General features: G+C 47.7%; 1 protein-coding gene across 3 annotated transcripts; it reads right to left on the bottom strand.

The window, feature by feature from the left end:
• Positions 1-1,518: 1,518 nt before the first annotated feature.
• OSR1 (odd-skipped related transcription factor 1) lies at positions 1,519-22,988 on the bottom strand. 3 transcript variants are annotated; one of them, XM_053380906.1, is made up of 4 exons: positions 22,671-22,988; positions 21,844-21,988; positions 7,055-7,735; positions 1,519-2,642 (listed from the first exon to the last, which is right to left on the bottom strand). In XM_053380906.1, exons 2-4 carry the CDS (start codon positions 21,906-21,908, stop codon positions 2,507-2,509), a joined length of 882 nt encoding a protein of 293 aa, XP_053236881.1. In that variant the 5' UTR covers positions 21,909-21,988; positions 22,671-22,988; the 3' UTR covers positions 1,519-2,506. The 3 variants fall into 3 exon arrangements, with proteins under 3 accessions (XP_053236881.1, XP_053236880.1, XP_053236884.1); XM_053380905.1 differs by having other exon boundaries at positions 21,844-21,961; XM_053380909.1 differs by lacking the exon at positions 21,844-21,988 and having other exon boundaries at positions 22,671-22,987.
• Positions 22,989-26,651: the final 3,663 nt, after the last annotated feature.

The following is a 26,651-nucleotide window of genomic DNA, read 5'->3' as shown; positions in this document are numbered from 1 at the left end:
GATGTGGACGGATGGAGCTGTGGTCCCCTTGTGGAAACAACTTCTAAATAGGTAGCTTAGGGCTGCAATCCTCCACAGGCACTGTGCTTGCCACTGCAGGGACGCACTTCCCTGGGAGTAAGCCACATTGAACATAGTTCTGAATTGCCGAGCATTTTAAGTAGTGCAGCCTCACAACACCATCCATACATTATCGGTATGCCTGGAAGTGATTGTGTAGGGTTGCCATATTTCAAACAGTGAAAATCCGTACATTTCAGCGATTTCTGCCCGGAGACTGCTTCTGACTGGATATGTCCAGGAAATTCCAGGTGTATGGCAACCCTAGATACTGATATTGTAACAACCTGAATTTTAATTTATTAGAACCAGGCAAAGTGTGACAAGGGGCAAAAGAGACTTAAGCAAGTCCTAAAAAGTTTTGTGTGCTTTATGGATGGTCCCCGGCAGTACAATCCAGTATATGCTTAAAAGGTAAAGGTAAAGGACCCCTGACCACTGAGCCTAGGGCTCGCCAATCAGAAGGTTGGTGGTTCGAATCCCCGCAATGGGGTGAGCTCCCGTTGCTCAGTCCCTGTTCCTGCCAACCTAGCAGTTCAAAAGCACATCAAGTGCAAGTAGATAAATAGGTACTGCTCCAGTGGGAAGGTAAATGGTGTTTCTATGTGCTGCTCTGCTTCACCAGAACCAGCTTAGTCATGCTGGCCACATGACCCGGAAGCTGTTTGCGGACAAATGCTGGTTCCCTCAGCCACTAAAGCGAGATGAGCGCCACAACCCCAGAGTCGTCCTCGACTGGACTTAACAGTCAGTGGTCCCTTTACCTTTACCTTTACCCCTGCACATACTGGGATTTTACTTCTGGGCAAACATGCATAGGATTACACTGGTCAATGCTTCATGGCTAAATTCTTAAGTCTGTTCAAGCAAAAGCCTCAGTTTGAAATTGATTTGCACTGCAGCCTTATGCATATCTGTACAGTTGAATGGGGCTTGCATCCGCCCACCTGCAAGTATTGCAACACCCCATTGCAATACTATAATGCTCCATCTTAATCCTGCATTATGGATTTTGCAACCCAATCCTATGCATGTTGGGACCCGATCCTATGCATTTAGTCTCCCGCATTTACTGTCACCTCCAAGTACGCATAGGATCACAGTCTTCGTTTGTTAACTTGCAATACAGACCTTTACATTTCTACTCTGAAGTAAGTTCCACTTAGTTCCATGGGGCTTACTGGGACGTGGGTACAGGACTGTTGCCTTTATCTGTTAAAGTTAAGACCACATTTAAATTAAAGCTGTGCTTCTCGAAACCAAGGTCATTAACAGATTCAGTGTCTACAAAACAATACCAGATAGTAGCCGCGTAAGGTCTGGACAGAAATCACGGGCTTTGCTAAAAGCATTTTTAACAGAGGGAGTGAAAAGGTCACCCAGCCATGTTTGCCTGTAAAATGCCAATTTATTTTAATACTTAAAAAAAAAAAAAAACCACGCACGCACACAAATAAATCCAGTGATAAATGTTCATTATCAAGAATCAGCATAAAGTGCCAAATAGCAATAACTTTAACCAAAAACATATTGGAATGTCTCCTTATTATTATTTACACTGCTAAGGAGGGTGGGAAAGACAACTGGGGATAAAACTCTCAGGCTGAGATTTGTCAAATACCCCCCACCCCACCCCATCAATTCCATTCACTCCCCATCCAGACACATGCTAACTTGAAAGTACTACTAAGACCATACTGGGCACAGCAGTCACTTTGATTTATTGTTGTCAACTTTTGCCCACTTTCAGTGTTTTTGTGTTTGGCTTTGTTTAAATAAATCCACCAGCTACAAACCACTCCCAAGGCACTAGACCACAAACAAACAAACAGAAACCCCAGGATGTTTGCCACAGCGTGCAGGAAGGAGACCCACTGATGTAAGACTTGGGTGTTAAAAATCTGTAGAGGACAGCAAGATCCATTACATGGGAGGGTCATTTGCTTCCTTTCAAACACAGAGTTTATCAGTGATCTTCCTTCTCATCTCAGCAGTGCCTAAAACATGAAGCTGATTTCTCTTTAACCATCTTCTGGATTTCCTCTTTGGAAGTATGATGAATGATAAGCCTTTTAAACAGTCACACACAAGCATACAGAAAGGATAGGAATTTTAAAAATTAAAGAAAAGCAAAAACTTCAGGAAGCTACTTTGGGTGTTGTTTGCCTCGTAACACAATGAAAATTCCTCTCTCCAATACTTGAGCACCACCTTTTGACGTAAAGTTTAGCAGAGTCATGCAAGGTTTACACTCCTCTGTGTAACTCAGAAGCACCCAGGTTTTGGGGAAGGCTGGCTGCGTTTGTATGCGGAGAGGAGTTGAGTTTTTCTTTTCTTAACAAATTTAAAATTAATAGTGTTCAGTGCTCCACAACGTCTCTGTCAAGAATTTGGTCTAAATTTCGGAATGCCGGGTGTGGGGTGAAGTTCATGGGGGCTAGAAGCTTTAGCATTTCATTTTCGAAGGTTTAAGTTCCTTTACTTGTGTGTGAAGTGTCTTGTGAACAGCTAGAGTCCTGGATTGGCAAAATCCTTTCCCACATTCTTGGCACTTAAAGGGCTTTTCTTTAGAGTGGATATATCTGGGGAGAGAAAATAAGAGAGAAAGAGAGAGAGAGATTTTAGATTTGATCAGATGACCAACATACATTTCTGTCTTAGCTTGCTACAATGTACAGGTGGAAGGTCAAAGTTTTGGTGAAAGTTCTCAAAGGAGAACAATGATATGCAAAGAAAAATCTAATAGCAGGGCATATGGATCTGGAAATTCCACTTTGAGCCTCCTGTGTGCTTCTGTATATCGTGGAGAATTCAGTATATCATGGAGATTTCAGTACATGGAAGTTTTTCCATTCACATCAATATATAGTTGTTCTCCAGGTTCAAAGGGAGATGTTTTTGGAGGATCTTCTCCATTGAACTGAATGGGATCAAACACAACCAGAGCTCCCTTGCCTACAGGAGATAATTGGACTGAAACGCTCAGCTGCAATTTAGCACACAATAAATGCACACAGCTTCCAATGATTTCAATGGACTTGGGATGTACATCCTATATTTAACTGAAGTAAGTCCTGTTGTGTTCAGTGGTGCTTACTTTCAGGGAAATGTACGTCTGGTTAAACCCTAAAAAAGCACACAATCTATAACTATATTTTAGTTTGTGCCCCTTGAGTTGAAATCCCTGGTTTGTACATGGACTATCCAGTTAGCCTTGGATAAAGGGAGATGAACCATGGGAAATCTGTGTTCAGATCTCCAAATACTTTTCTTTTTATCCAAAAACAGAGCTCCGGATTTGATCAAAGCAGCAGTGATGAGAGAAAGGGATTGAAAACCACTATTAGTTCCGCAGCAGAAAACATACAGGCATCTGCCCCTGGTGTAAGATGAGAACCATCGTAAACTTACAGTTCACCTTAACTAAATGCATTGTTATAGAGCTTCTGTGGCAGGGCAGTCTATAAATTAAATAAGTAGAGCTTCAATCCTATGGGATCTATTACTGGGTGTTGCAGTTTCTTTCTTTTTTTAAGTTCTTCAGAAGTTCACTCATGCTTCCCTGCACAAAATAATTGTCAGCAATAAAACAGAGCGGGGAAACAATTGTTGGGAAAGTCCTGAAACACTGAAAGTAGAATGAATATGATGTTTAGGGGGATATGATCCTTTCAGAGGACAGAGGGACTGTCCCATTGAGGAGTTTGCCATGAATCTAGGTTGGTACCTTGGCAGATATTTACATTGCTCATTTAAACTGGCTTGAAACCAGTTTAACTGACACAGCTTCTTCTAGAGAACTGTAGTTAGCATAATTTGTCAGGGTGCAGATCAGAGGTGTTATTAGGGAAGGTCAAAAGCCCCCTGAGCCTGATCCTTTTGCCCTGGGGTCCCAGATCTCTTGTTCCTTATTTTACACTTTACTTCCAGGGCTGTGGCAAACTTCAGTTCTGGTGAGACCCACTCTATTTGCCCAGAAACCTCAAAGTACACCTATGCATAGAAATTAGCATACACAAAGTCTTGCTGCCATCTGCCTTGAGACTTTTAAGTTGTCAGGGACACCTCTGCAGCTGAAACTTTCTCTGATGTCCCTACCGTGTCCGTAGTTCCTTGGCTGAGAGACACAGCAGTATGAAATCAGATTAAATAGGTAGCATAGACATGTTTTTATTATAAACAACTGGAAGTGTTGGAATCAGTACCAGGTGGGGACTGATTTTATTATAAATGAGATTTTTGCTTATTTTTCTCCACTACCTGCTTTGATTCGAGTGATGAGCATGCCAAACCTACATATAATATCTGAATAAATAAGACTATTTGCAGACTAAGATTGCAGTCCTTGCAATCAAGAACTGAGTCTAGCTGGGCATTAGGCTGCTAAAACGTTTCGTGTCTTCAGTGGGTTTCATGCACATAATATTCATGAGTTGCCCTAAAAAATTCTCACTGTGCAAAAATAGAGGGAAAGAACGTTGCATATACATCACAGAGAGTTCTAAACAAATAAATGCCCTGATCCACAAAGGAGCTATCTAAGTCTATCTGTATTTAAGCATCTTCCTTCATTCCTTAATCCTAAATGGGACTAAACTCACAATCCTGTAAATCCCATTGAATTCAATGGAATGTGCTTCCACAAAAATGTGCTCAGGACTGGGCTAAAAAGGATTTCAGCTGAAATACGTGGCTTCATTTGGGCGGTGGGTAGACTTGGAATCCAAGTGAGCTTGTTATTCATGAAAAGTGTAAATGCACACTCATTTTATCTCGTATAATTAGTAGATAGAAAGGGTTAGGGCTCTAAGAGAATAGAAGAGCACATAATATTGAGGTTCAACCCTCAACATCTGCAGCTGTTAGAAGGATCTTAAGTTGGTGTGCTTGGAGAGACCTCTGTCTGAGGCAGTGGAGAGGGCTTCTGCCAACCAAAGTAGGCAATATATTGTGATAGGTAGACCATTGGTCTGACTTGGTACACACAAAGCCCTTCCTATGTTCATGAGGACCTTTGCCACTGCTATCAACTTCTGTTGGTTTTCCCTTGCATAAGCGTAGGGAAGGCCATTGTCCCTTCTTGAGATTGCCATCTCATGTGGGGAAGAATAGGGTAGTGCTTGTGGACCCTCCATGCATTGGAGAAGGTCTGAAGCTATATGCATGTTGGCTCCTTACATGGTTTAGAACCCTGATTGCGTGGCAAGTCATGTGATAGTCACTAAAGGAGATGACCAAATAAGGCTTATGTCAAGGGCATCAGATATCAGGACCTAGGACCTATCAAGCCTATTAGCATCTCCATTGGTCCCCCTACCACACTCTACAGCAGGGATACCCAATGCGGCACCCTCAATATCTCCTATCATTCCTGGTCATTGGCAATGCTGGCTGGGGCTGATGGGAGCTGGAGTCCAATGACATCAGGAGGGCACAACGTTGGCTAACCCTGCTCCACATCATTCAATCATGTATTCAGGTGCAAAAGATCCACACGTATCAGTGAGGTATGCTTATCTGCATGATGCACTGGTGAATCAGCTCTAGCTTGTCATTTAACAGCCCAATCCGATTCACGTCTGCCCAGAGGTAAATTCCATTGCATTTAGATGAGGCTTACTCCCAGATTCATAGGACTGCAGGCTGCATCAGCAGTGCTCACACTTGGGAAGGGAAACAATCATCAAGTAAAATTTTGGCAATGAATCATCTCCTGGTGCTTTCTTTTCCTCCTGCCCCTGACAGGGTTTCCCTCACCTGGGATCTGATCCAGGAAGTGAAACGTTAGCTGTGCAGGGCGGGGAGCCTCAGGAAGAGGAGTTTAAGGAATGAATGTTTGTTGACCACCATGACATTCTCCATGGGGATTGTGGATGCAACCCCTGGTCATCTGCTCAGAAAACAGCCTTCTAGCCAACATCAATGGTACAACCCTGACGCAGGTGAACTTTGGTGAAATAATGTTATGCAATTACGAAACCCAAAAAACTCAATAAATGCATTTTCTGCATAAGAAAGAGAATATGAGATCCTTCACACAGATCATTACTCGCTTGGGCATGACAGTAGGAAACAGGGTGTAATAGTAGAGCAGATGTTGATTGTGGTCCTCCAGGCCATGAACCCTTTTCCCAGGTCACACCTCTCACTTGCTTCATTTCATCTCCCAAGTGTTTTTTGCCTGGCTGGAATGTATCATTGAACTCTTGCTTGCCTGGACGGGAGGTAGAGAGAGGTGTGTGTATCTACACTTGTTCTGCCTAACTTTTCCCTGCTGGCATGTGGCCCTGGATAGGTTGCCCCAAATGGAATGTAGCCCTCAAGGTGAAAAATACTTTCCAACCTTGCAGTAGAGGATGGAATATGTCACATTACAGATCTGTTACTTAGCTGAAATTTCAGCTGGGAAACGTTTTTGGATTTTCCAGCTCTGCCTGAAGGAGCGTCTCCACCGCCATTGTTCAGCCCTGAAACTGAGGTCCATCTCCAAGGGCCTTCTGGTGGTTCCCTCTCTGAGAGAAGTGAAGCTACAAGGAACCAGGCAGAGGGCCTTCTCAGCAGTGGCGCCCGCACTGTGGAATGCCCTCCCATCAAGGAGATAAAGAACTACACAACTTTTAGAAGGCATCTGAAAGCAGCCCTGTATTGGGAAGTTTTTTATGTTTGATGTTTTATTATGTTTTTATATGTGTTGGAAGCCGCCCAGAGTGGCTAGATGGTCAGGGTATTATTATTATTATTATTATTATTATTATTACTACTATTACTATTAGCAGCAGCAGCATTAAAGTCACAATGGACAGTCACTATTAAGCATATTCAAGTGTTACCTGATGTGTAATGGACATTTTTTACTGAAGTAGCACCATCTCATTTGTCTGAGATAACAGTTATGCACGACATATAACTGGGTATAGCTACTAGATGAGACACTGTAATTGTTGGCAGTTAAGATGGGCTTCAGGAGACAGATCCATTAAACGCTCAGGCCTACCTGTGATCCCTCAGGTGATCTTGTCTTCTGAAGGCCTTGTGGCAAATGTCACATGTGTACGGCCTTTCGTCTGTGTGGGTTCTTTCGTGGATCAAAAGGTTGTACGACTTGGTGAAGTGCCTGCCGCAGAATTTGCACACAAATTCCTTCTTGGTTTTGGAAGGTAACCTCCCCCGCGTGGGTTTCTTCTCCGGTGAAAGCTTGGTCACCTCGAGCAAAGAGCCCAGGCCCGGAGGGGAGCCTTGGCTATCGATCTGTCCCAGTTTCGAGTGGTCCTCCTGAGTGGCTGCCACAGCGAGATTGGCAAAGTCAAATCGGGGCTTGGCTTTGAGCGGCATGTTGGCAGCTTCGTGTTTGGGATGGATGACATGCGGGAAGAGAGGGAAGGCGGGCAGCTGGAACCTGGCGTCCACCAGGCTGGCCACGCCGGGCACTTTGGCGAAGGACGAACGAGGCAAATGCATGGCCGGGTAGCCCAGGGTCCACTGGTGAAGATGAACGGCATGGAGGGCGCTGAAGCCATAAAGGTTGGGCAGGTGTTCCGAAGGCACGGCGGGCAGGCCATTGAAAGCTTGCAGGAAGGAATAGTTGGTGAGCTGGAGGGAAGGGTGGATGGGCACTGGAGCTGGCAAAGTCTTGCTACCCATGATAGCAGAGAAGCCTGGCAGCAAAGGCAAGTGCCTGTAAGAGAGAAAGAAGGGAGTGGGGAAACACACACACAAACGTGTCTGATTACTGGATGGAACAAATAAAGCTGTGAATCCGAAAGACCCTTGTTCAAATTTCACCTCCACCATGAAATCACCAGAGGGGGTCATAGACAAGCCTCTCTCTCAGACTCAGCCACCCACCCCCATCTGCAACGACATGGGGTAATAGTAAGGATTCCATGGATACCAGTGGGATAGCCCATAGTTGGTAGAGCATGAGACTCTAAATCTCAGGGTCATGTGGGTTGGAGCCCCACGTTGGGCAAAAGATTTCTGACTTGCAAGGGGTTCGACAAGATGCAGGGGTGCCAACTTGAATAAAATACTGGGGGCCCCAGGTAAGCCCCATTCTGCATAACTGAGCATGTGCCTGGAAAGCTCAGTGGGTTCGAGTGAGGTGCTGACAAAGCCAAGGTTGCAGATTCGTTCCCCGTATGGGGCAGATGCATATTCCTGCATTTCAGATGATCCTCAGGGTCCCTTCCAACTCTACAATTCTATTATTCTATGACATGGCACCCTCACACCATTTGAATGGCAATGCCCATCAACTTTGGGAGGGCAGCCCCCCTCAGATATTTTATTGGGAGGGCAGAAGGGACCTCGGCCCCCTAGGATTTGGTTCCTGTGACAAGATGACTCTCGTGGTCCCTTCCAACTTTGCAATTCTATGAATGCATGTGAAGTGCTCTGAACATTTGTAAGTGCTATACAAGCATTATGTACAATGGTACCTCGGGTTACAGACGCTTCAGGTTACAGACTCTGCTAACCCAGAAATAGTACCTCGCGTTAAGAACAGGATGAGAACAGAAACCGCGTGCCAGCGGCACGGCGGCAGCGGGAGGTCCCATTAGCTAAAGTGGTACCTCAGGTTCAGAACAGTTTCAGGTTAAGAACGGACCTCTGGAACAAATTAAGTTCTTAACCCGAGGTACCACTGTATTCTTATTGGTCTCTTAAAGGAGTTATTTAAAGGGGTATAAAATGCATGCAAGAATATTTCCTGTCCCAAGTGGAAAGTAAGGATGGGCAGAAACTAAGAGAGGTGGGGGGGGGAGTCCTCAACAGTGGGCAATGAACAAGATGAGATCTTTGTAGAAACCACTGGTACTCTCAGCTGTGACTCCAATTCACATGAAGCTGCTGTTTGCTACTAAATGTATCATGATGGGCATCAGACCCTGTGCTCCCCATTGGGAAGGGGGAGGGAAAGACAGGAGATTTGAGAGGCAAAGAACTGGTGTCCCCAAATGTTTTTGCCACAGTAATAATTGGCAGAAATTACATATAGGAAGAAAACCCCTTCTGGAAGTTGATATGGATAGGTGTGCCCCTGAGTTCTTGATGGTAGAACTTCTGCTACTCTTTAGCCACCAAAATTAGCTTCCTCTTGCATAATTTAACAAGAGCTGAGTCTTATACTGAATGTAACTAAGAGACTCTATGATTTTGGGGGGGACTGCATGTTCTTTTGTAATTCAGTAAAATCTTTAATAAAAAACATTTTCCCCAAAAAACACAAGAGCCACTCAGCTTCTCAAGGGACACCATCGATACAGAGGCAACATCACAAAAATGCCTTGTTTCTTGGTCATACCAGGGGTTGATGGAACTGCTTTTTATTTATTGTATCATCCCCTAAACCGCGCATAGCAACACGCAGGTTGTGTTCCCATTGGCCCTAGGACCTTTGGACGCAACCCAATCCTAACAGATGCGCTGCAAACCCGCCAACGCCCCTTGGCCCCACCCAAGAAGGTGAGAGTCCAGTTTGGTTTTGGAGATCAGGCAGCGCGAGGTCCGTGTCGCTGCTGGCGAGAAGACCTGGAAGGCCTGGACCTTCATTCAGGCAGGAAATTCCCCGCTTTGCTCGCGGCTTCTCTGCCCTCTCCTCTGCTCCCCGCTCCGCTTCAACTCTGACCTCCAATTTGCTTCGGAAAGCAGAGTACAAGGATTTAACATAGCTGACTTCAAAGCTCTGCGTCGGGGGCCCCTCCCTCCTCCCCTCGCCTCGTCCATTGCTACAAAACGAGACAAAAATCCCACACACCCCATTAGGGGTGCCAATTTGAATAAAGGGGGGGACAAGCCCCACCCCGCATAATCGATTACATAGGAGCCAACTGCCAGGGGCCGAGGCATAGCTGTCAACTTTTCCCTTTTCTTTCGAGGAAACCTACTCGGAATAAGGGAATCTCCCTTTTAAAAAAGGGAAACGTTGACAGCCATGGGCCGAGGGGGCTCCGGACCCCCCAAAAAAATATTTGAAGGGGCTGGGCCATAGCCAGGATTTATTTTAGGGGCAGGCATTGTGTTGGGGGGGGGCAGAACCGAGTTATCTGCGATGCGGTTGGTCAGTTAGTTAAGTTTTTTTATTTATTTACTTGATTTAGGGGGGCAGCTGGCCACGCACCACGCCCATGGACGACGCTCCCCAGAGTTGATGGTCATTGCCATTTAAATAGTTGCGTTATGTGATTGATTATCGGGGCGGGATTTATCGGGCCCCCACGCAGTATTTTATTAAAGATTGCACATCACGCGGTACACACCATTTGATTGGCAATGCCCATCAACTTGGGGGGCGGACCCCTCAAATATTTTACTGGGGGAGCGAAGACGCCCATGGCCCCTAGGAGTTGGCTCTTATGCACTCCATTCCTTAGGGGTGAACAGGAGCCGTCTAAGCAGGGAATGGGACCTCGCAACCCTAATGCACGCCCCGGAGGAAGTCAGCGCTCCTTGCCGCTACTTCGATAGGCGCCTCCTTACCTCCTGTTAAGTGTCCATGGGATGGCAGCTGATAGCAATGGTAAATTAAGAACTGTCGCCTTAGACCAGAGCGAGAGGAAATTTAGAGGAGTTTTCTAGGCTGTTGGACGGCCCTAGGGATCCAGCTACGTGCACAAAGCGAGGAGAACGACCCGTGCGCCCTTGTGTTTGAGACATAGGAGTCAACTCCCTGGGACTAAGGCCATGGGCGTAGCCAGGATTTTCTTGAGGGGGGTCAGACTTTTGTTAGGGGGGCAGAACCGAGGTCCTTCGCCCCCCCAATAAAATATGTGAGGGGGCCGCCCCCCAAAGTTGATGGGCATTGCTTTTCAAATGGGGTGCATGCACCACATCTTGCGATCAATTGTTCCGGCAGGACTTACCTGTCCCTCCCCCCCAATTTTTTTTTTTACTCAAGTTGGCACCCCTGATTTCGGATCAGCTATAAAAGCTAGAGAGTGTTTCTGTCAATTCTGGGGGAAGGAGGAGTTTTAAGCCAAGGCTGTACTTTTCAGTCTCATTTCTCCAGCGGAAGGAGATGGGGGGGTGGGGGAGAATGACTTTCCTAAGATACGAAATAAAACCTGCAAACAATCGGACTTTTTATGCACGTTGTTGAAATCCGGGGCCCAATGGTCACGGATGTGATTGACACACACACCTGTGGGCTGTCATTCAATAGGCGCGCTCGGCCCTCGGATTGAAGCCTGCAGCGTGTTTTAGGATAGGGGCAAAAGACTTTGGTAGATTCGGGGACTGGGATCAGAATTGCACTCGCAGGACAAAACGCTGCCCTTCCCTTTCAAAGTGAGAGGTTGATTTCGATTTCCATCAATCAACTAGCGCCTAAGAAGCGTCCTCCATGCGGCGGAATGGTTAGGTTTGCAAAGGTCGCCGACGGCCTCGGCAAGCTGTCCTTTAACCAGTTATGCCGGAGTTCAGATGCTTAAGGATCTGGAGCCTGATCCAGAAAAAATCAACCCCTTCTAAAGTCTTGCAGATTTCTGCGAGATTTAAAACACGTGCATTAAGGCTGCAGCTGAAAACGTACCGTATTTCGGCGATAATTGTGCGGGAGTCCCTGTACTTTCCGTGCTTGGGGAAATAAAACAGCCCCCCAAATATGTTATAATTGCATTTACATGGGCCTTGGTTCTTATTTACGATCGTTGCACATGCTTGGGTTTAGACCTTGCTACTTATTCTGAGCCCGCAGCAGATTAACGGCTGATGCAAAGCTGCGGCCTTTTACTTCTGAGTAAACATGCTGGGGATCGCGCTGCGCGTGCCCACGACGCAGCGCAAAGTTGCAACCAGAGAGAGCATTTGCCTCTGCTCAGCGCTCAACGAGTTCCTTTTATACTTTGCATTTGACGTAACGGTGACGCGTAGCCTTGCCCCGTGGCGTCACGCCCATGCTCTGCCACGGGTGCTTGGAAAGCTCTTGCCAAACAAAATAAAAGAAATGTGGAGGGGGGCGGATTTTGAAGCCTCTCGATCGAAAATTATTGTTGCTAAGTTTGATGTTTAAGTTTGCTTCCCCCCACAAACACACCCAAAGCGACAACGAAACAAGAACGCGCGTGCACCAAACTGCTGCAAAAAAGGAGCGAAGCGAAAGCGCAGGGATTGTTCACGAGCAGCTGAGATGGGATGGATCAGACGCGAAGCCGAGAAGATTAAAGGGCGACGCGCTGTTTGTCTGGCGGTTCTGCTGTTCACGGATCTTCTCACTAAATATCTGCCCTGAGTCCACCTTTCACACCACTTTACATAAATCAGCCTTACGAAAAGGCGGGGGGGGGGGGAGAAGGGAAAAGGAAAGTCTACAGAAATTCCATCGCACTGACCCAGAATAAACGAGTGTGACATTTGGCCAAGATTTGCCTTTTCTAATTGGATAAATTTGGTATACCGGTCGATTAAAACACACACGCTGCAACCTCCCCACCCCACCCCCTCAGTTAAATTTAACTGTTTAAGGACCAGGGTGCTGTGTTTTTTAAAAGGTCTCCCCCTCAATTTTTTTTAAAAAAAATTCTTCGCATCCACAGCCGCTTATTACCAAGAGATATTGATCAAACTCCTTATGTTTAGGCCACTTTTGAAATAGAGCCGGGCAGCTGACACGCGGGTGGATCCTGTTCCTTTTCAGGAGACACGATAATAGCAGATCTCCTAAGCACCGTTTGCAAGGAAGTACGTGTCCCGTGAAATCAATAGGACAACTTCTGAACAAGTGCGTCAGAAATGGCATATTCTTTAAGGAACGAACACGTTGGACCCGATCGCGTTCCTCCTCCTGAGCATGTGAATCCGTGCAGGGTCCAATGGGAAGATTCACTGCGATCGGAAATCGTGCCTCAGTATTTTGGTTTACAGGCTTATTTTGAAGGCTTGGTGGTGGGCGATTTATGGAATGCAGTTTAATTCGGAAGGTGGAGAGAAATCTCTGCTACGGCATATCCCCATGTACTTTAAGTCTTGCCATGTGTAAATATTTAAAATCCGATTCACAGCCCAGCAAAGTCCTTGTATTTTATTTAAACACGTGTATTCATCTTGATTCTTTTACTAAGAATTAAGGCTCCAATCCTAGGATTATGCTCCACTAAAAACAGTTGCCTTGCTTCCGTATGTCTGTGTGTTTAAGGTACGGATTTCCCAGCATATTATTATTATTATTATTATTATTATTATTATTAACTGTCAACGTGCTTAAGCATGCACCCTTCAGTTTTCAGAACTGATTTTTTTTAATCGTTTTAAATCCAAGGACTGTGGTTTAACCGGATGGATCTGTTACTCGTAAATCTAGCCCTGTAAGAGAATGTCGCGCTGGGGCATGTGTGTGTGTGTGTGTGTGTGTGTGTGTGTGTAAGAGAGAAAGAAAGAGTGGAGAGGGAGATAACTTTCAAAGTTTTAAGTCACACCAATCGAATAAGAAGCGGCCTTTCACCGGTTCTCCTGAAAGGAAGAGGGAAGAAAAGAAAAATCGTGATTCATAATAGCATCCATTGTGCTAATGATTTTGGTCGATAGAAGCAGTTTAGCTTAAAAACAAAGGGGTGCGGAGAGAGAGAAAGAGAGAGGATTCGGGTTGTTACAAGTTTGCTGGCCTTGGTCCAGATCTGTAAGTTACACTTTTCCTCTGTTACAACCGAGGGAAGAGACAGAGAAGGGGACTAGCAGCTTGGCGGGGGGAGCGAGTAGCGGGACCCTTTTAGGACATCAAAGCCAACGATTCTCTGGAGGTCTGCAGTGACACTCACCCCCCCCCCCCGCGCTCTACTTTGCTCCCCACCGCAGAGCCGGTTGATCCTTTTATTTCGGTGTCACCTCCACCTTTCAATTCTGCTTCATGTCAACAGATCTTTATCGGCTCCCCACCCCCTCTTCCCCTAAATGAGAAGAGTCTGGGAGTTCTCAACCACCTTTCCGCTGCCCTCGGTGGCAATAAACAGAGTCCCGTTTAAAATAATATTTCTTTCTTTTTAAAAAAAAATTCAGGAGGCACGTCTCGTTGGGTAAATTGAAGCAGCTACTCGGGGACTAACAGCTTTGGGGGTTGCTTGGTCGTTTTCAATCAAGCGGTATGTAGGTTTTGTGAAACAAATAAATGCGCAGTAGGCTAACCAAAGATAAAACCTTCCCTGCTACACACACACACACACACACACACACACACACACACACACACACGACTGAGACTGCAACCTCAAACACGCCTGGGAGCAGCAAGCAAGCCCTTTTGGACACAACTAAGCTTGATGTATTACAGTATTTTAATATTTTTTTGGAAGCCGCCCAGAGTGGCTGGGGAGGCCCAGCCAGATGGGCGGGGTATAAATAATAAATATTATTATTATTATTATTACTACTACTACTACTACTACTACTCCGGAGGAAGCGTGCGGAGTAAGCAGTCGCGCAATCCCATCTGCGGCGCTTTGCTTGGAGGGTAAGAATGGGCGCAGCCAGGATTTATCTTAGGCGGGCAGAACTTCAGTTAGTTAGGTATTTTTATTTATGGGGGGGGCAACTGCCCCTCCCCCCCGCTAGGCCCATGGGAACAAGCCCCCCCCCGACTCAAGCGAAACTTACTTCCTAGGTAACCTGCCGTATAGGCCCGTGCCCCAAATCAGCGAAAAGCCTTGCATGCGCCTCAGGCGACTCAACTGAGGTTAAGACATCATATTCTTTTCTGACTAGAGTCCCCTTCCAAGGGGGAAGACGGGCCCCATAGATTTCAACGCAGGCGAAAGTCTATGGTCAAACTTCCCTGGACCGGCAAACCCACTGGCTCCATCCTAAACACGTTTACAGTTTGATCCCAGCGCTGATTTCCTCCGTGAAATCCTTCCGTCCTATCGCTTTCTGTGTGGGATCGCTTCCGACCAGTTTCTACGCTTCGGACTGAAGTGCTAGACGTGAGCTCCCCCCACCTACAACCTTGCTAGATAAGCGTGCTTAGGATCGCAGTCCCGCAGCGCAATCCAACCTATGCATGCTCACTCAGAATCGATAGTCTCGTTTGCTCTCCGGTAAGTGGGTCTAACATCACCATCCCAGACGTATCTGCTCAAAATTAAGGAGGCCCCTTGAGTTCAATGAGGCTTACTCCCAGGCATAGGCGTAGCCATAATTTTTGTGTGTGGGGAGGAGGACCCACGTGATTGGTCAGTTAGTTATTTCTAGTGTTTTATTGATCTGAGGGGGCAGCTGCCCCCTGCCCCCCCCCCCGCTACGCAGGGGATATAGGATTAAAGCCGAAGCCGTCCGTCCGAAGTGTTACATTCTACCAAGTCTTACTCAGAGCAGACCCTCTGGAATTAATGAAGACTCAATTGACCCCCAGGGGGGCCAACGAATAAAACATTGGGGGGCCCAGGTAAGCCCCGCCCCGCATAATCGATCGCATGATGCAGTGCACATTTGAATAGCAATGCCCATCAGCTTGGCGTGGGGGAGATATCCCTCGAATCTTTTATTGGGGAGGCCAAAAACCCCTCGGCCCCTAGGAGTTTGCTCCTTTGTTGACCACCGGCCTGAGTTTCTCCTTACAACCCAATTCCAGCTGGGACCCTAAGCAGGGTTACTTGGAAGTAAGTCCTTTGAATTAAATTTAGTTATTAAAACACACCCACCCCAATAGGTATATAACAGGTTGCAAACCAAGCCAGATCCACGCAGGCTTTGTCTCAAAGGACTTGCTTCCAAACGGATGTCACCACCGGGATGCGAAAGGAAGCCCACTGGAATCTACAGAGAAGGAGGGGTGCAAATCTTACCCTGTAAATTCGGGCTGTAAGTCCACCCGCATCTTGATCCTCGCAATAGCAACCAAATCCCTGTGCTTCCAAAGGAACTTTGCGCGCCAAGGCAAGAAAGGTTTGTCTACATTCGGAGTTTAGCCCGGATTTGGGCCGAGTGGAACCTGTTGCGCAACATCTGCGCTGCAACCCTGTGGAAACGCAGAGTTTCCTTTCTCGCCCCTCCCCAAGCCCCCTTCAGCCGTTGCTTTCTGTCCGCCTCAAGCTTATGAGGAACGGAGGAGCGTCCCTGGTGTAACTTAACAAGGGGGGGCTGTTTTAGGGGAGCTCTCGTTTGTAAATCAAGTCACTTTCCGGCTTTAAAATAAAAATAAAAATTGCGAGGATGTTTGGGAGGGGGGAATTGAGAAAAACGCTGGTGCAGAAAGATGCCCCCTTTACTCGGTAAAACATAACCATCTTTTCCCTTCCAGAGCGTCGGCGGATGCAAAGGCGCACTCGAACGACTGGAAACTGCTTCACAGAATCGTAGGGACGGAAGGGACCCGAGGGTCATCTAGCCCAACCCCCTGCAATGCAGGAATATTTTGTCCAAGGTGGGGCTCGAACACTCGACCCAAGATTAGGAGTCTCATGCTCTACCGACTGAGCGATCCCATTTATTTCATGAAAATGTAATTGCGATGCATTTGTCAATTGGCGTCACTTCGATCTGTAACTGCCTGTATTTGAGAGAAGAGAGGCCATCTCTCTTTGACTCAGCGCCCTAGTCCTCACACGGTAGGAGATAGATAGATACCTTCTCTCCTCCTGTGGGGCTGGGAGCTGAGCGAGCAGGCCTGGCCGCTCTGTTTCTTCACTCCTGCCACCCTTTTTGCTGTAACTTTGTTGATTTGGGCTGCAATTTCCACGCTCCGCAGCTAGCAGAGGCCTGAGGCAGGCGGGAGCTAACTCTCACCCAAGCTGGCGAAGGCTGCCTTGGAGTCTTCATACGCTTTGCAGGTGATCAGACGTAACACCTGCCTGGAACGTTGCTTGCCTGGGACTTAATTTTAGGCTTCAGCAAACAGGGAAAAAATGCCAAATGTTCTTTAAAAAGAAGGCACAGGCATAGGCATTTTTATGGCATTGTAGGGCCAGCTTCAGGAGTAATTGAATTAGAATATAATAAATAATAATAATATTAGGGAGGAGGAGGAGTCCAAAGCGGTCTTCACCACCGACATACTGCTCTATCTGTGGCTTGCCAGGCCACGGTTCTTACTTAGTGCGCTACTCCCGTGCAACTCCGATCTTATGATGCATGCTGACTCCGAAGTTGTGTTCAGCCATAGCATTGCAGCCTTACCGTCCTATCAAGAGGTGTTCCAAATCAGGCCCGAGGTTTGCATCTTAAAGGCTGCCCATCCTAACTCTACTTACCTGGGAGTAAGCCCCGCTGAATTCAAAAGGAGTTACTTCTTCGCTAGCATCGCAAGGCGCCAGTAACATCCTTTATGAGTTAAGATAAGAGAGACTGCAACAAGCAATGGAGTGTTACTCGTTGGAGGCAATAAGCTCGCTGACTTTCAAAGCAAACTGTCTCTTGAAACCAGAGGTCTTGTCAAAGAAGGAAAGCCTAGCAGAAAGAGGGTTTGAAGGTGGCTGGGAGTTCAAGTGGCGGTAAGTTCCGCCGCCATCCATCAAAGGCCTTTCCAAACTCACTCTATCCATATAGAATTATAGAGTTGGAAGGGGTTCCGGGGGGTCATCTAGTCCAACCCCCTGCAGTGCAGGAATCTCAGCACGCGGTGTCCTCCTCTCCAGCTATACTCTGCTCAACGGATTTACGCACTGAGATCAATTCAGGCCTCGGGAAGACTTTGGCCTTTTGGAACTGCCAATCCATATCAGCCTAAGGCACTATGTTTTGGAAATAGTAGTGGAAATCGCATTTTTCTAAGCTTCCTCGCTGGGGCGAGGAAGTCTCTTCCCAAGGGCGAAAACCTCGCGCTGCCATTCTTGTCTCAGGACTGCAGTGAAACTCTCCCCTTAATTTTATGGTCATCTTGTGGTTAGTTTGTTTTTTAAAGTTTAAGCCTGAATTATCCACGCGCCTGGCGTATCTATTTTTTTTTATCCAACGGCGGGGGGGGGGAGAGGATATACTCGATGAAATACTCGACTCATAAATAACGTGTTGGGCTCTTTTCGCCCCCCCCCCCATTAGTTCCACATGCAGAAATGGCCGAGGTAAATTAAGTTGCTGGCTTTTCGAATGATAAAATCCAAGCAGTCAAAACTCGCGCTCGCCTCTCCATTCGTGATGCCACGGGCGTCGCGAGCAAAGCCCCCGGTCAGCTCAGCTATAGGATTTCAACGCGTTGGGAGTGGACAGAACTCTACCGAGGCGCTGCGTCTGGGTGTGCGCGCGGGGGGTTAATCTATTTATGCTCAGTTTTTTGTTTTGTTTCGACCGTTTTACAAGAAGCGAAAAATAAAAAGCTCCTCCTGCTCCAGATCCTCTAGGCCCTTGAAACCGAGCCAAAGCTTCGATCCTATAACCACTTGAAATTCATCTTAATGGGATCTGTCTCTGGGTAGCTATGTCTAGGATAGCAATGCCTTCAAGAATGATTGCAACCTTATTAAAAACAAGCACAAACACTTGGGAGCACCCGCCATTCATCCAAAACACAAGACAATCTCTATTAAATAAGATTTTTGTTTTTCATTTTATAAAGGATTGGGGTCGTTTTATTATCTAACAAGGTTGTTATGAGAAACCTTCGTATTTCCTCCTGCCCGCTTGCGTTCAGTTTGTAGGATCCTCGGGGCAGGGGCTGCGTCGTGCGCCTTTCTATTATGTCACCTACGAAAAGCGCTCACCGCGCTAAATTAAAAAAAAAAAAAACAAAGTCGTTTCAGACGAACACGTGAAGGAGATCCCACGGATTTCCTTCCCCAAGCCAGGGTGCCTGGAGCAGCAACCCGGCCAGAACTAGAAAATAAACCTTCTCCCCTTAAACTCTCGAAGCTGGAGGGACACTGCTCGTTCGTTCGTTCTCTCCCCCGCGCCCCCTTCCATTGCTGCGAGCAGCGCAGGAGGAAATCGAGCGTGGCCTCTACCTGTGTTGAGGAAACAAAACAGGAAAGGGGAATTGGCGTGGCCGGCGGGCGGGCGACTCTCCTGGCTCCAGCCGCGCGGAGCATTCCGCTTTCTGCAAAGGGTGCGACGGGATCTCCTCAAACGGAGTTATGTACGGCTCTAATTGAGCGTGAACGAGTTAATTGCGTCCCTTAATGAGCGCTGGAAGGACTCCAGCGGCCTCTGCGCCTTTGCCTGGCGGAGCCGAGCTAAACAGGCTTCGTTAATTTCTTGCTTTCCTTTTTTTTAAAAAAAAATAAGAATCACATTTTATCGTGCAATCGGTGCTGACAAGCCCCGCGGACGCCCTCGCAGTTGTTTGCTCACACACCAGAAATCAACCCCTTCCCCTCTCCTTCCCCCCTCCTTGCACCCCACACACACACCTAAGCTTTGAATACTACAGATCGCCAGGATCAAGTGTTCACAACAGCCGTTTGAAATCGCTCCTACTGTCAAGCGGCGGCAGTTATGAGCTGCGAAACAATTCTGGGACAGTGGTCTCTCTCTCTCTCTCTCTCTCTCTCTCTCTCTCTCTCTCTCTCTCACACACACACACACACACACACCCTCCTACACAGAGGAAATAATGGGGCGCTAAAATGTTAAAAGGTATCCTTGTGGCTAATGGAGGGAGGAAAGCAAAAGAGCAAACCAACAAACTGCTTTTTGAGCCACCTCTGTCCCTCTCTTCGACATCCCATTATAGTGTTTGCGCGCAGTGCATAGATTACAAGACAAATAAAAAAAAGCGCAAGTCAGTCCTAAATTACTGTGCCAGTAGCATTACCACACTGGGGAATCTGGTTTGGGGAATGAAAAGGAAGACCAGGGATTAGAGGCTGCCATCCTAAACACAGCTGGATTTACTTCTGAGTAAACGTGGTTAGGATCGGGCTGCTGATGTCATGCATGGGAATTCTCTCTCCCTCCCCCCCATCACCACCACAACCCCTGACCTAAACCACATGACTTTGCAGCAACTTCCATTGGAGGAATATAACGCACTGTGGATTGCTCATGTTTACTCAGAGAGAAGCCCCATCGATATTAAACGGGATTTACCCTGGAGTAAACGCGCATCGCAACCCCGATGGTCTGCTAAACTGTAATCAAATCCTACGAAATAAAAAGTATCCCGTTCTGGACGGCGCTTTTGCTAATTGCAATAAGGAACCGCATTCTAGGACAGCTAATGGCGACTGATAAAATATAATAATAATAATAATAATAATAATAATAATAATAATAATAATAATAATAGCAGCTGATTGACGAAATAAATAATGGCTGGGGGCAGGGAAGCAGAAGGAATGCCAAAGTCTTTCAACAGTCTTCGCTTTCCTCGATCCAAAATATACATTGTTCCTGGATAATGCCTGAGGCTGAAGATGCTGACTTTCCCTCCCTCGATCACATTACTTGGAAGCTGAGCGCTACTGGAAGTGGATCCCGCTGACTCGAAATAATCATTTCAGGTCATCGAGATGGAAACGAATCTATACAATTTTCGGACATCTACTACTTCTGCCTGTCTCCCCCAGCCCCAAACACATTATTTACACACTAATTCTGAAAAGAGACTGAATTATTCTCACAAAGGAAGCTACTTCCCCCTCCAAAACAAAACAAAAACCCCTGCACCTCTTTCAAGATGCAGACAGACATAGACGGGCGCTTTCGGTGCCAACGTTGCGCAAAGAGAGATCTGTCTGTGGGTCGATTTAAATCAGCCAGTTCGCTCGAAGTACTTCTGTTTATTTAACCAGCTGATATTCACAACACAGAGTATTTCGGATTAGATCGGCTCTCCTAAATCTGGCAGTGAAAACGGATATGAAAAACACGTAAACCCGAAGAGCTGCTGAAAAACTCCTGCAGGCCTGGCGACCCCGGGTGAATAACACGGACAGCCATCTCTTGCGTGGCAACGAGAGCAACACCCGAAGTTTCTATCCGTTTACGATTCGCTACTGGTTAAATAAACTGGAAAGAAAGAGAGCTGCATTCGAAATGAATGGGAGTCTCTTTCCCTTCAAGAGGGTTCGGATGAAAAGCCTTTAAAACGGGAAGGTTACGAAGTTTTCAAAGCAGGTAAGGTGTAAGAGACAGGCCCACAGAGCAATACTAATACAGAGACAGACCTGATCTGAGATGGATCAGAAGAGAACCCAGTGAAACCGAAACTTCTTGCCTCGCTATACCCCTAACATTTACACACTCATTTCTCCAGTCGATTGCGAGATCCGCCATTGCATTTAAAAGTTCAGCCTTGCACGCCCTTTCAAGGGAGCCTTGCTGGGAAGGAAACTCCGCTGAAATTGGCGGGGATCGAGCGCGATTCTGAAATCGCAACTCCACGAGAACCTACTTTAAGGTGATCTCGTGGAGAATTTTCAAGTAAGGGTGCAACCCTGTGCACATTCTCCGAAAGACTCAACACTTCCCAGTTAAATATGCCCAGGGTGAGACTACATACCTGATGCAGAGACATCGCCCCAAATTACAGCAATGCCAACGAGTTGTGGCTGTGGTTTATATAGCAAGCAAAGCGAAGGATATAGAAATTCCCCCTTGTACTATCCAACGGCTCAGAAATCTCTGTGTACTCTCACATATATACACCAGTCCTAAATTCCTTTTGGAAGTATGCCCCCTTGATTTCGGCTGAACTCGTTTCCAAATATGCTATCTGCTTAGGACCCAACCATTTCCCCCCCCCCCCACCTATGCGCAGGCAAGTAGGTACATTCCATATCACGCCCAAAGACGATGGTTTGTTGTTGTTGTTTTGCTATAGTCCTCAGTGGGCTATGAATAGCAGGCGCGAGCGAGTGATCGCGCAAACACACACACAAAATCGTACCCACCCACGCATAATTACGCTTGGTAGCAAAAACATACCGGTCTCTGGTGCGCGTGGAACTGCCAGGGTTTAGTAAAATCAGCAGCCCGACCCTTAAGCGCATTGGCACTGCGATCCTAGAAACAGATCTGGAAGGACGAATTCCCGACCTGCCTTCTGAGGAAACACGTTAAGGATCGGGGTCTTAAAAAAACAAAAAGTATGCCAGGCTCAGCAGACGTAAGTTCCTCCTGGAAGCAACGGGAGGAACTTCTGATAATATGGCGCGTTTAGGATGAGGACGAGGACTCGGGTCGCCTCGTGGCCCTTGTCTGAGCGCCTAACTCGGATAACAAGCCCGATCGCCTAGGCGGGACTCGCTTGCACTTAATCCACATGTTTAGGATCGCATCCTGGTGACATCCGTCGCCCCGTGGGACTTTTATTGCCCAGTTCGCCCTAGAAGCGTGGATAGTTCAGGAACAAACTCCTATCTCTGAACGCAACGAGGCTAACTTCCCGCCAGGTTTAGGATTGCAGCCTTGTGGGGTTAGAGAGGACCAATTCTGCCAAGGGGAAGAAGGGGCATAGGAACTGCAGGGTGGGCTGCTAACTGCTGGGACGCCTGCCTTAGTCGGACCGCTTAGCAGCTGGCGCCGAAGTAGGCAGACCGTGCTCTGCGTCTGCAAGAAGATCCCAGCATCTTGGTAGCTAAGAGTTTATCTGGGGGGCGGAACCAGACGGCCTAACTGAACTCCGCGAACTTCACAACAGGACCTGAATCTCGTGAAGCGACCGGAGAATGAGGGCACGGGACACCCAGCCAGAGAAGAGGGGTTTTTTTGGGGGGGGGCGGTGGAAGTGCCAGGGAAATCTAAATATTTACCTAATCCCGATCTCCGCCGCTCCACCGCCGGCAGATGGTTCAAGATCCTCCGTGGGCGAAACTGCACAGCTTCAAAGTTGGGCAAAGTGGTGCTGCCCGCGCCGGGCCAGGCCCTCGGCTCGCCTGCTCTCCCGCTGGCCCGCGGCAGATCCGGTGGAAGGGGCGGAGAGGCGAGCGAGCGAGCGGAGCGGAGGAGCGCACCAGGTAGCGGAGAGCTTCTCTGCGCCGCGCTCTTTCTTTCGGCTGGCTTGGAAGGGCTGCAGGCAAAAGCGCCTTGGAGCAAGGCGAACGCCGACTGAGCGGATCCCTTCCCTCGGCCGCCTCCTTATTTCAACCCCCTCTCCCCCGCCCCCCCTCGCCTTCCCCACCCCTGGGCATGCGCACTGGAATGGGGGGAAAGTTTCTAACTGGGAAACTCTTACTTCGGCCGCTCGGCTCCCGGATACGGAGCAACCAACGCGCTCCGCCTTCGCTCCAGTGGCATCCCTCGCTGCCCCCACACCACGCTCGCACCTCGAACAAGCCTTGGCAGAGAGTCAAGAGGAGCCCCAGGGCAGCCGAGTCTGGGAGACAACTAGGGCGCTAAGCTCTTAAGTGATCTCCCGGGAATGGAGAGAGTGGTCGCTCCCATCTGCCATCTTAGGCTCAGAGCTTTGGCGGAGCTTTCACCAACGGATCGCGGCTGCGCTCAAGCTTAGCAGGATCCACTGCTTGGTTGGTTGGGGTGTGTGTGTGTGTGTGTGTGTGTGAAAACACCAGAGATTCCGTGCTTCTGTATTCTCGATTTGAACCGGACTACTTTGGAGTAAACTGGATATGTGCGGTATTTATCCAGTCTCCGCTCCAGAAATCGACTGATGCTTGTGGAGTAAGCTTTTAAAAAACCCCCTCACACTTACAGATCTCCTGTGGAATCCGGTGGATCCACATCTCCTAGAGGGTCATCCATAGTAGCCCCGGATCCTAGCTGGCATTCAGGACCCACCCTTTCCTCTTCCCCGCAGATCCCATTCCAGAGGGCATCTTTACTTCCCATTCCACCCCATAATAATGACCCCCACCGTCGGAGCTCATTCTGATCAGGAGTTGATCCTGGATCGCCGACCTGCATCTTCTGGTCTGCGTGGGCACAACAGATCCCTGCCTCTCTGGGTAGAATCAATAGATTTCAAGCCCGGTTCGGAAAACTGACTATCCTGTGAATCAAGCTACCCACCTCAGATTCCTAAAACGGTGGTTTGGGCTTCAGTCCACACTCGCAAAGGCTTCAGGCAATCCAGGCGAAGCCCGGCAGCCGGGCGTGGGGGGTGGAGAACGGTGAACCTCCTCCCCGCGCTCCCGGTTTTCGCCTCGATTTAGCTCGGCGTCTGCAGAGGGCAAAACGGCCTTTGCGAACAAGGTAGCGTCTCTCAACTAATAGGGAGGTGAAGACAGATCCGTCCCGATAAGACCAGCTGGGGTTTCAGCCCCGGCAGATCCTGCTTAGCGTCATCTAGTGCCTGCCACCGTTTGAGAACCGCTTCAAATTGCCCATTTTACAAGCGGGGGCGCTGGGCTGATTCCAAAGGCACCGACGGGGTCAGAGGAACAGAAGCGAGGCGCGAGGACTGGAAGAATTGCGCGGCTGCTCCTCCTTGCGCAGTGACAGGAGCGCACCTTAATCGGAGCGCTCAGAGAGCCAGCTGATGTCCCGGTCCACTTGCCCTGTTAACTTGGCAGTCAGTTCCCAAGGAGCAAATTGAGGTTTTCTTTTTTCCGAGCTGGGGCTCCCGGCTGCTCCTTCGAGGCAAGCGCCGCTTAATTCCGCGGCACTTACCTCCAGAAAAGGAGGCGCAGAATCGGGCTCATCGCTTCTGTTAAGCAAGAAGGCTAGCGGGTCACTGTCGTAGGAAGTGGGTAAGAAAATCAAACAAGCGAACCTCGACGGGAACCAACAGCGACGGGAGGAGACACCAAAGCTCCCCGAGAGCAGCTAGTGATCGTCGGAACGCTTCTGCGGTTCCCGTGACTTCGGCAAAACCAAAATCAAAGCAGCAGCACAAACGCTTGTTCTTCGCAACAAGCAACGCGGCCCGCTGTTAGTAGCGGTCATTGGTGGTGGTGGGTCTTTAAGCGTTCGACACGTTTGCACAGATTTGGGTCACTATCCGGTTCGAAGCATCGCTATGATTTCGCCGGGGGAGCGCGAAAGCGCGCGCGCTTCAAAGTTCCCATATGCTGAATTGGATCGCGCGCTGCGCTCCCAGTGCAAAGCTTTTTCTCTCCCTATTTTCCCTCCCACTTAAAAATAAACATGGAATTTGAAAAACCCTTGAACTCTACACCTGGTCAAAAAAAAAAAAAAGGAAAATGGAATTAAACAATTTTTTTTATTTTTTTAAAGGAAGGTTAACCACAAAGCAATGTGGCGTTCCTCTCACCTGCTGACCTCTGGATGTCCCACGCTTTCTTCCTTTGCTCTTCCAAACACACTAATAAGGAACGCGTTTTATTTCAACCAAATACTCCTGTACAACAAAAGACACCTTAGATCCATGGGTGCTGTCTAATTCCTTCCTGCCTTTGATTTATAGCGTGGTCCCACAATCTAGTGAAAATAAAAGAACGCTGACATTATGTGTCATTAAGCTAATTTCTGGAGTGATTTACTCCCCGGGAAGTCTGAAATTCCGAGCACTGACCCTCTAAACAGTTTTACTTGGAAAGAACGTGTTATCTTCTTAGTAAGCGCGTTTAAAACTACATGTAAGTCAATGCCACCGGAAAGGTCTACTCAGAAGAAAATCCTATTGCATTCAGTGGGGCTTACCCCTAGATAAGCGGGGTTAGTATCCATGGAACCAATGGAATTTACTTCCGAGTCGAAAAGTATATATTTGCAGAGTGTCTGGGGTAGACCCCATTGAAGAGAAGGGGACTTATTTTTGCGTAAACATGCCCAGGTTAGCGCTGTTACCTGAATGCGTTTATGACTGGAGGTGTCTTTGAACTTAAGTTGATAGATAACGCATCCCGATCCTAATCGCACCTACCTGGAGCCATTGTGCATTTGAAGGTGATTTTACTTCCCAAGTGAATGGAAGAAAAGAAGGGAGTTGTTCAGAGAAGCAACAAGAGGGAAACCGGTTTGAATCCAGAAAGCGGTTTTGGTTCCATTTCAGATGGCCGGCTTCCTTATCCCAGTTTATAACTGAAGTGGTGGAAGAGAATTAACCCGGCATGCTGTAAAACGGATTGCGGCGGGGAATTGAGTCTTTAAAAACTGAGCTGAGTTTCCCTCTGGCTCAAAGCTCCCTCGGAGCACAGCGATGTTTGTTTAAAACAGAAATATTTGGAATAGTCTCGCGGCGGAGAGGCTTGAAAGCGAAGCGAAGCGGGGAGGTTTAGACACGCCGCCTGCTTACTATCTCCTGATTGAATAATCGCTCCAGAAACCTCCAATTCTCCCGCGTGTTCAGTTTTGGTTTTTATTACCTCCCTTGTTCTGTTCACGTCTATTAATAAATCCGCGCTCGCTCAAGGCAGAAAGGTGACAGCCCCTCTTTTCCTCTCTCCCTTGAACACCGCGAACGGATTTTTTTTTTAATCCCACTAAAACGTGGAGAGACTATCCTTGCTTTCCCCCCAGCGAGGATCTGTACCCGATTAGGAAAGAAGAGTCGGATTTAAAGAGTCTCATAAAAACTTTTAAAGAAAAGGCATCCGCTTCCTAAAATGTCAGGAAACATGCAGAACGATCTCTGTAAATCGACTCAGAAATAAGTGCCACGGATTTAAGTGAGATTTATTCCCATCTAAGTGTGCGTTAGATTGCATCCTTGGAGAACGAGATGATGATGATTAAATCAATAAAGCTATTAATTAAGAATACCGGAGTGGAAAATTTCCCCCTTAAAAATCTAACTATTTCAAGCGACAGGCGGGGATAATCCGGGGCCATATTAACTCGAGCGCAGGAAGCGATCCAAATGAGCTTTGATC

Source organism: Podarcis raffonei, chromosome 3 (assembly GCF_027172205.1).
Source record: "Podarcis raffonei isolate rPodRaf1 chromosome 3, rPodRaf1.pri, whole genome shotgun sequence".
Classification (NCBI taxonomy): domain Eukaryota; kingdom Metazoa; phylum Chordata; class Lepidosauria; order Squamata; family Lacertidae; genus Podarcis; species Podarcis raffonei.
Note: the sequence above shows the minus strand (reverse complement) of the source record. Positions and strands in the feature narration are given on the sequence as shown.

What these genes read in the sequence shown, in the direction of transcription:
- OSR1 (XM_053380906.1), bottom strand. Translation starts at nt 21,908, where the DNA reads ATGCGCTTAAGGGTCGGGCTGCTGATTTTACTAAACCCTGGCAGTTCC. An exon ending in TCCACGCGCACCAGAGACCG is followed by an intron (nt 7,736 to 21,843) that starts GTATGTTTTTGC and finishes TCTCTCTTACAG; the next exon opens with GCACTTGCCTTTGCTGCCAG. An exon ending in GATCACCTGAGGGATCACAG is followed by an intron (nt 2,643 to 7,054) that starts GTAGGCCTGAGC and finishes TTCTCTCCCCAG; the next exon opens with ATATATCCACTCTAAAGAAA.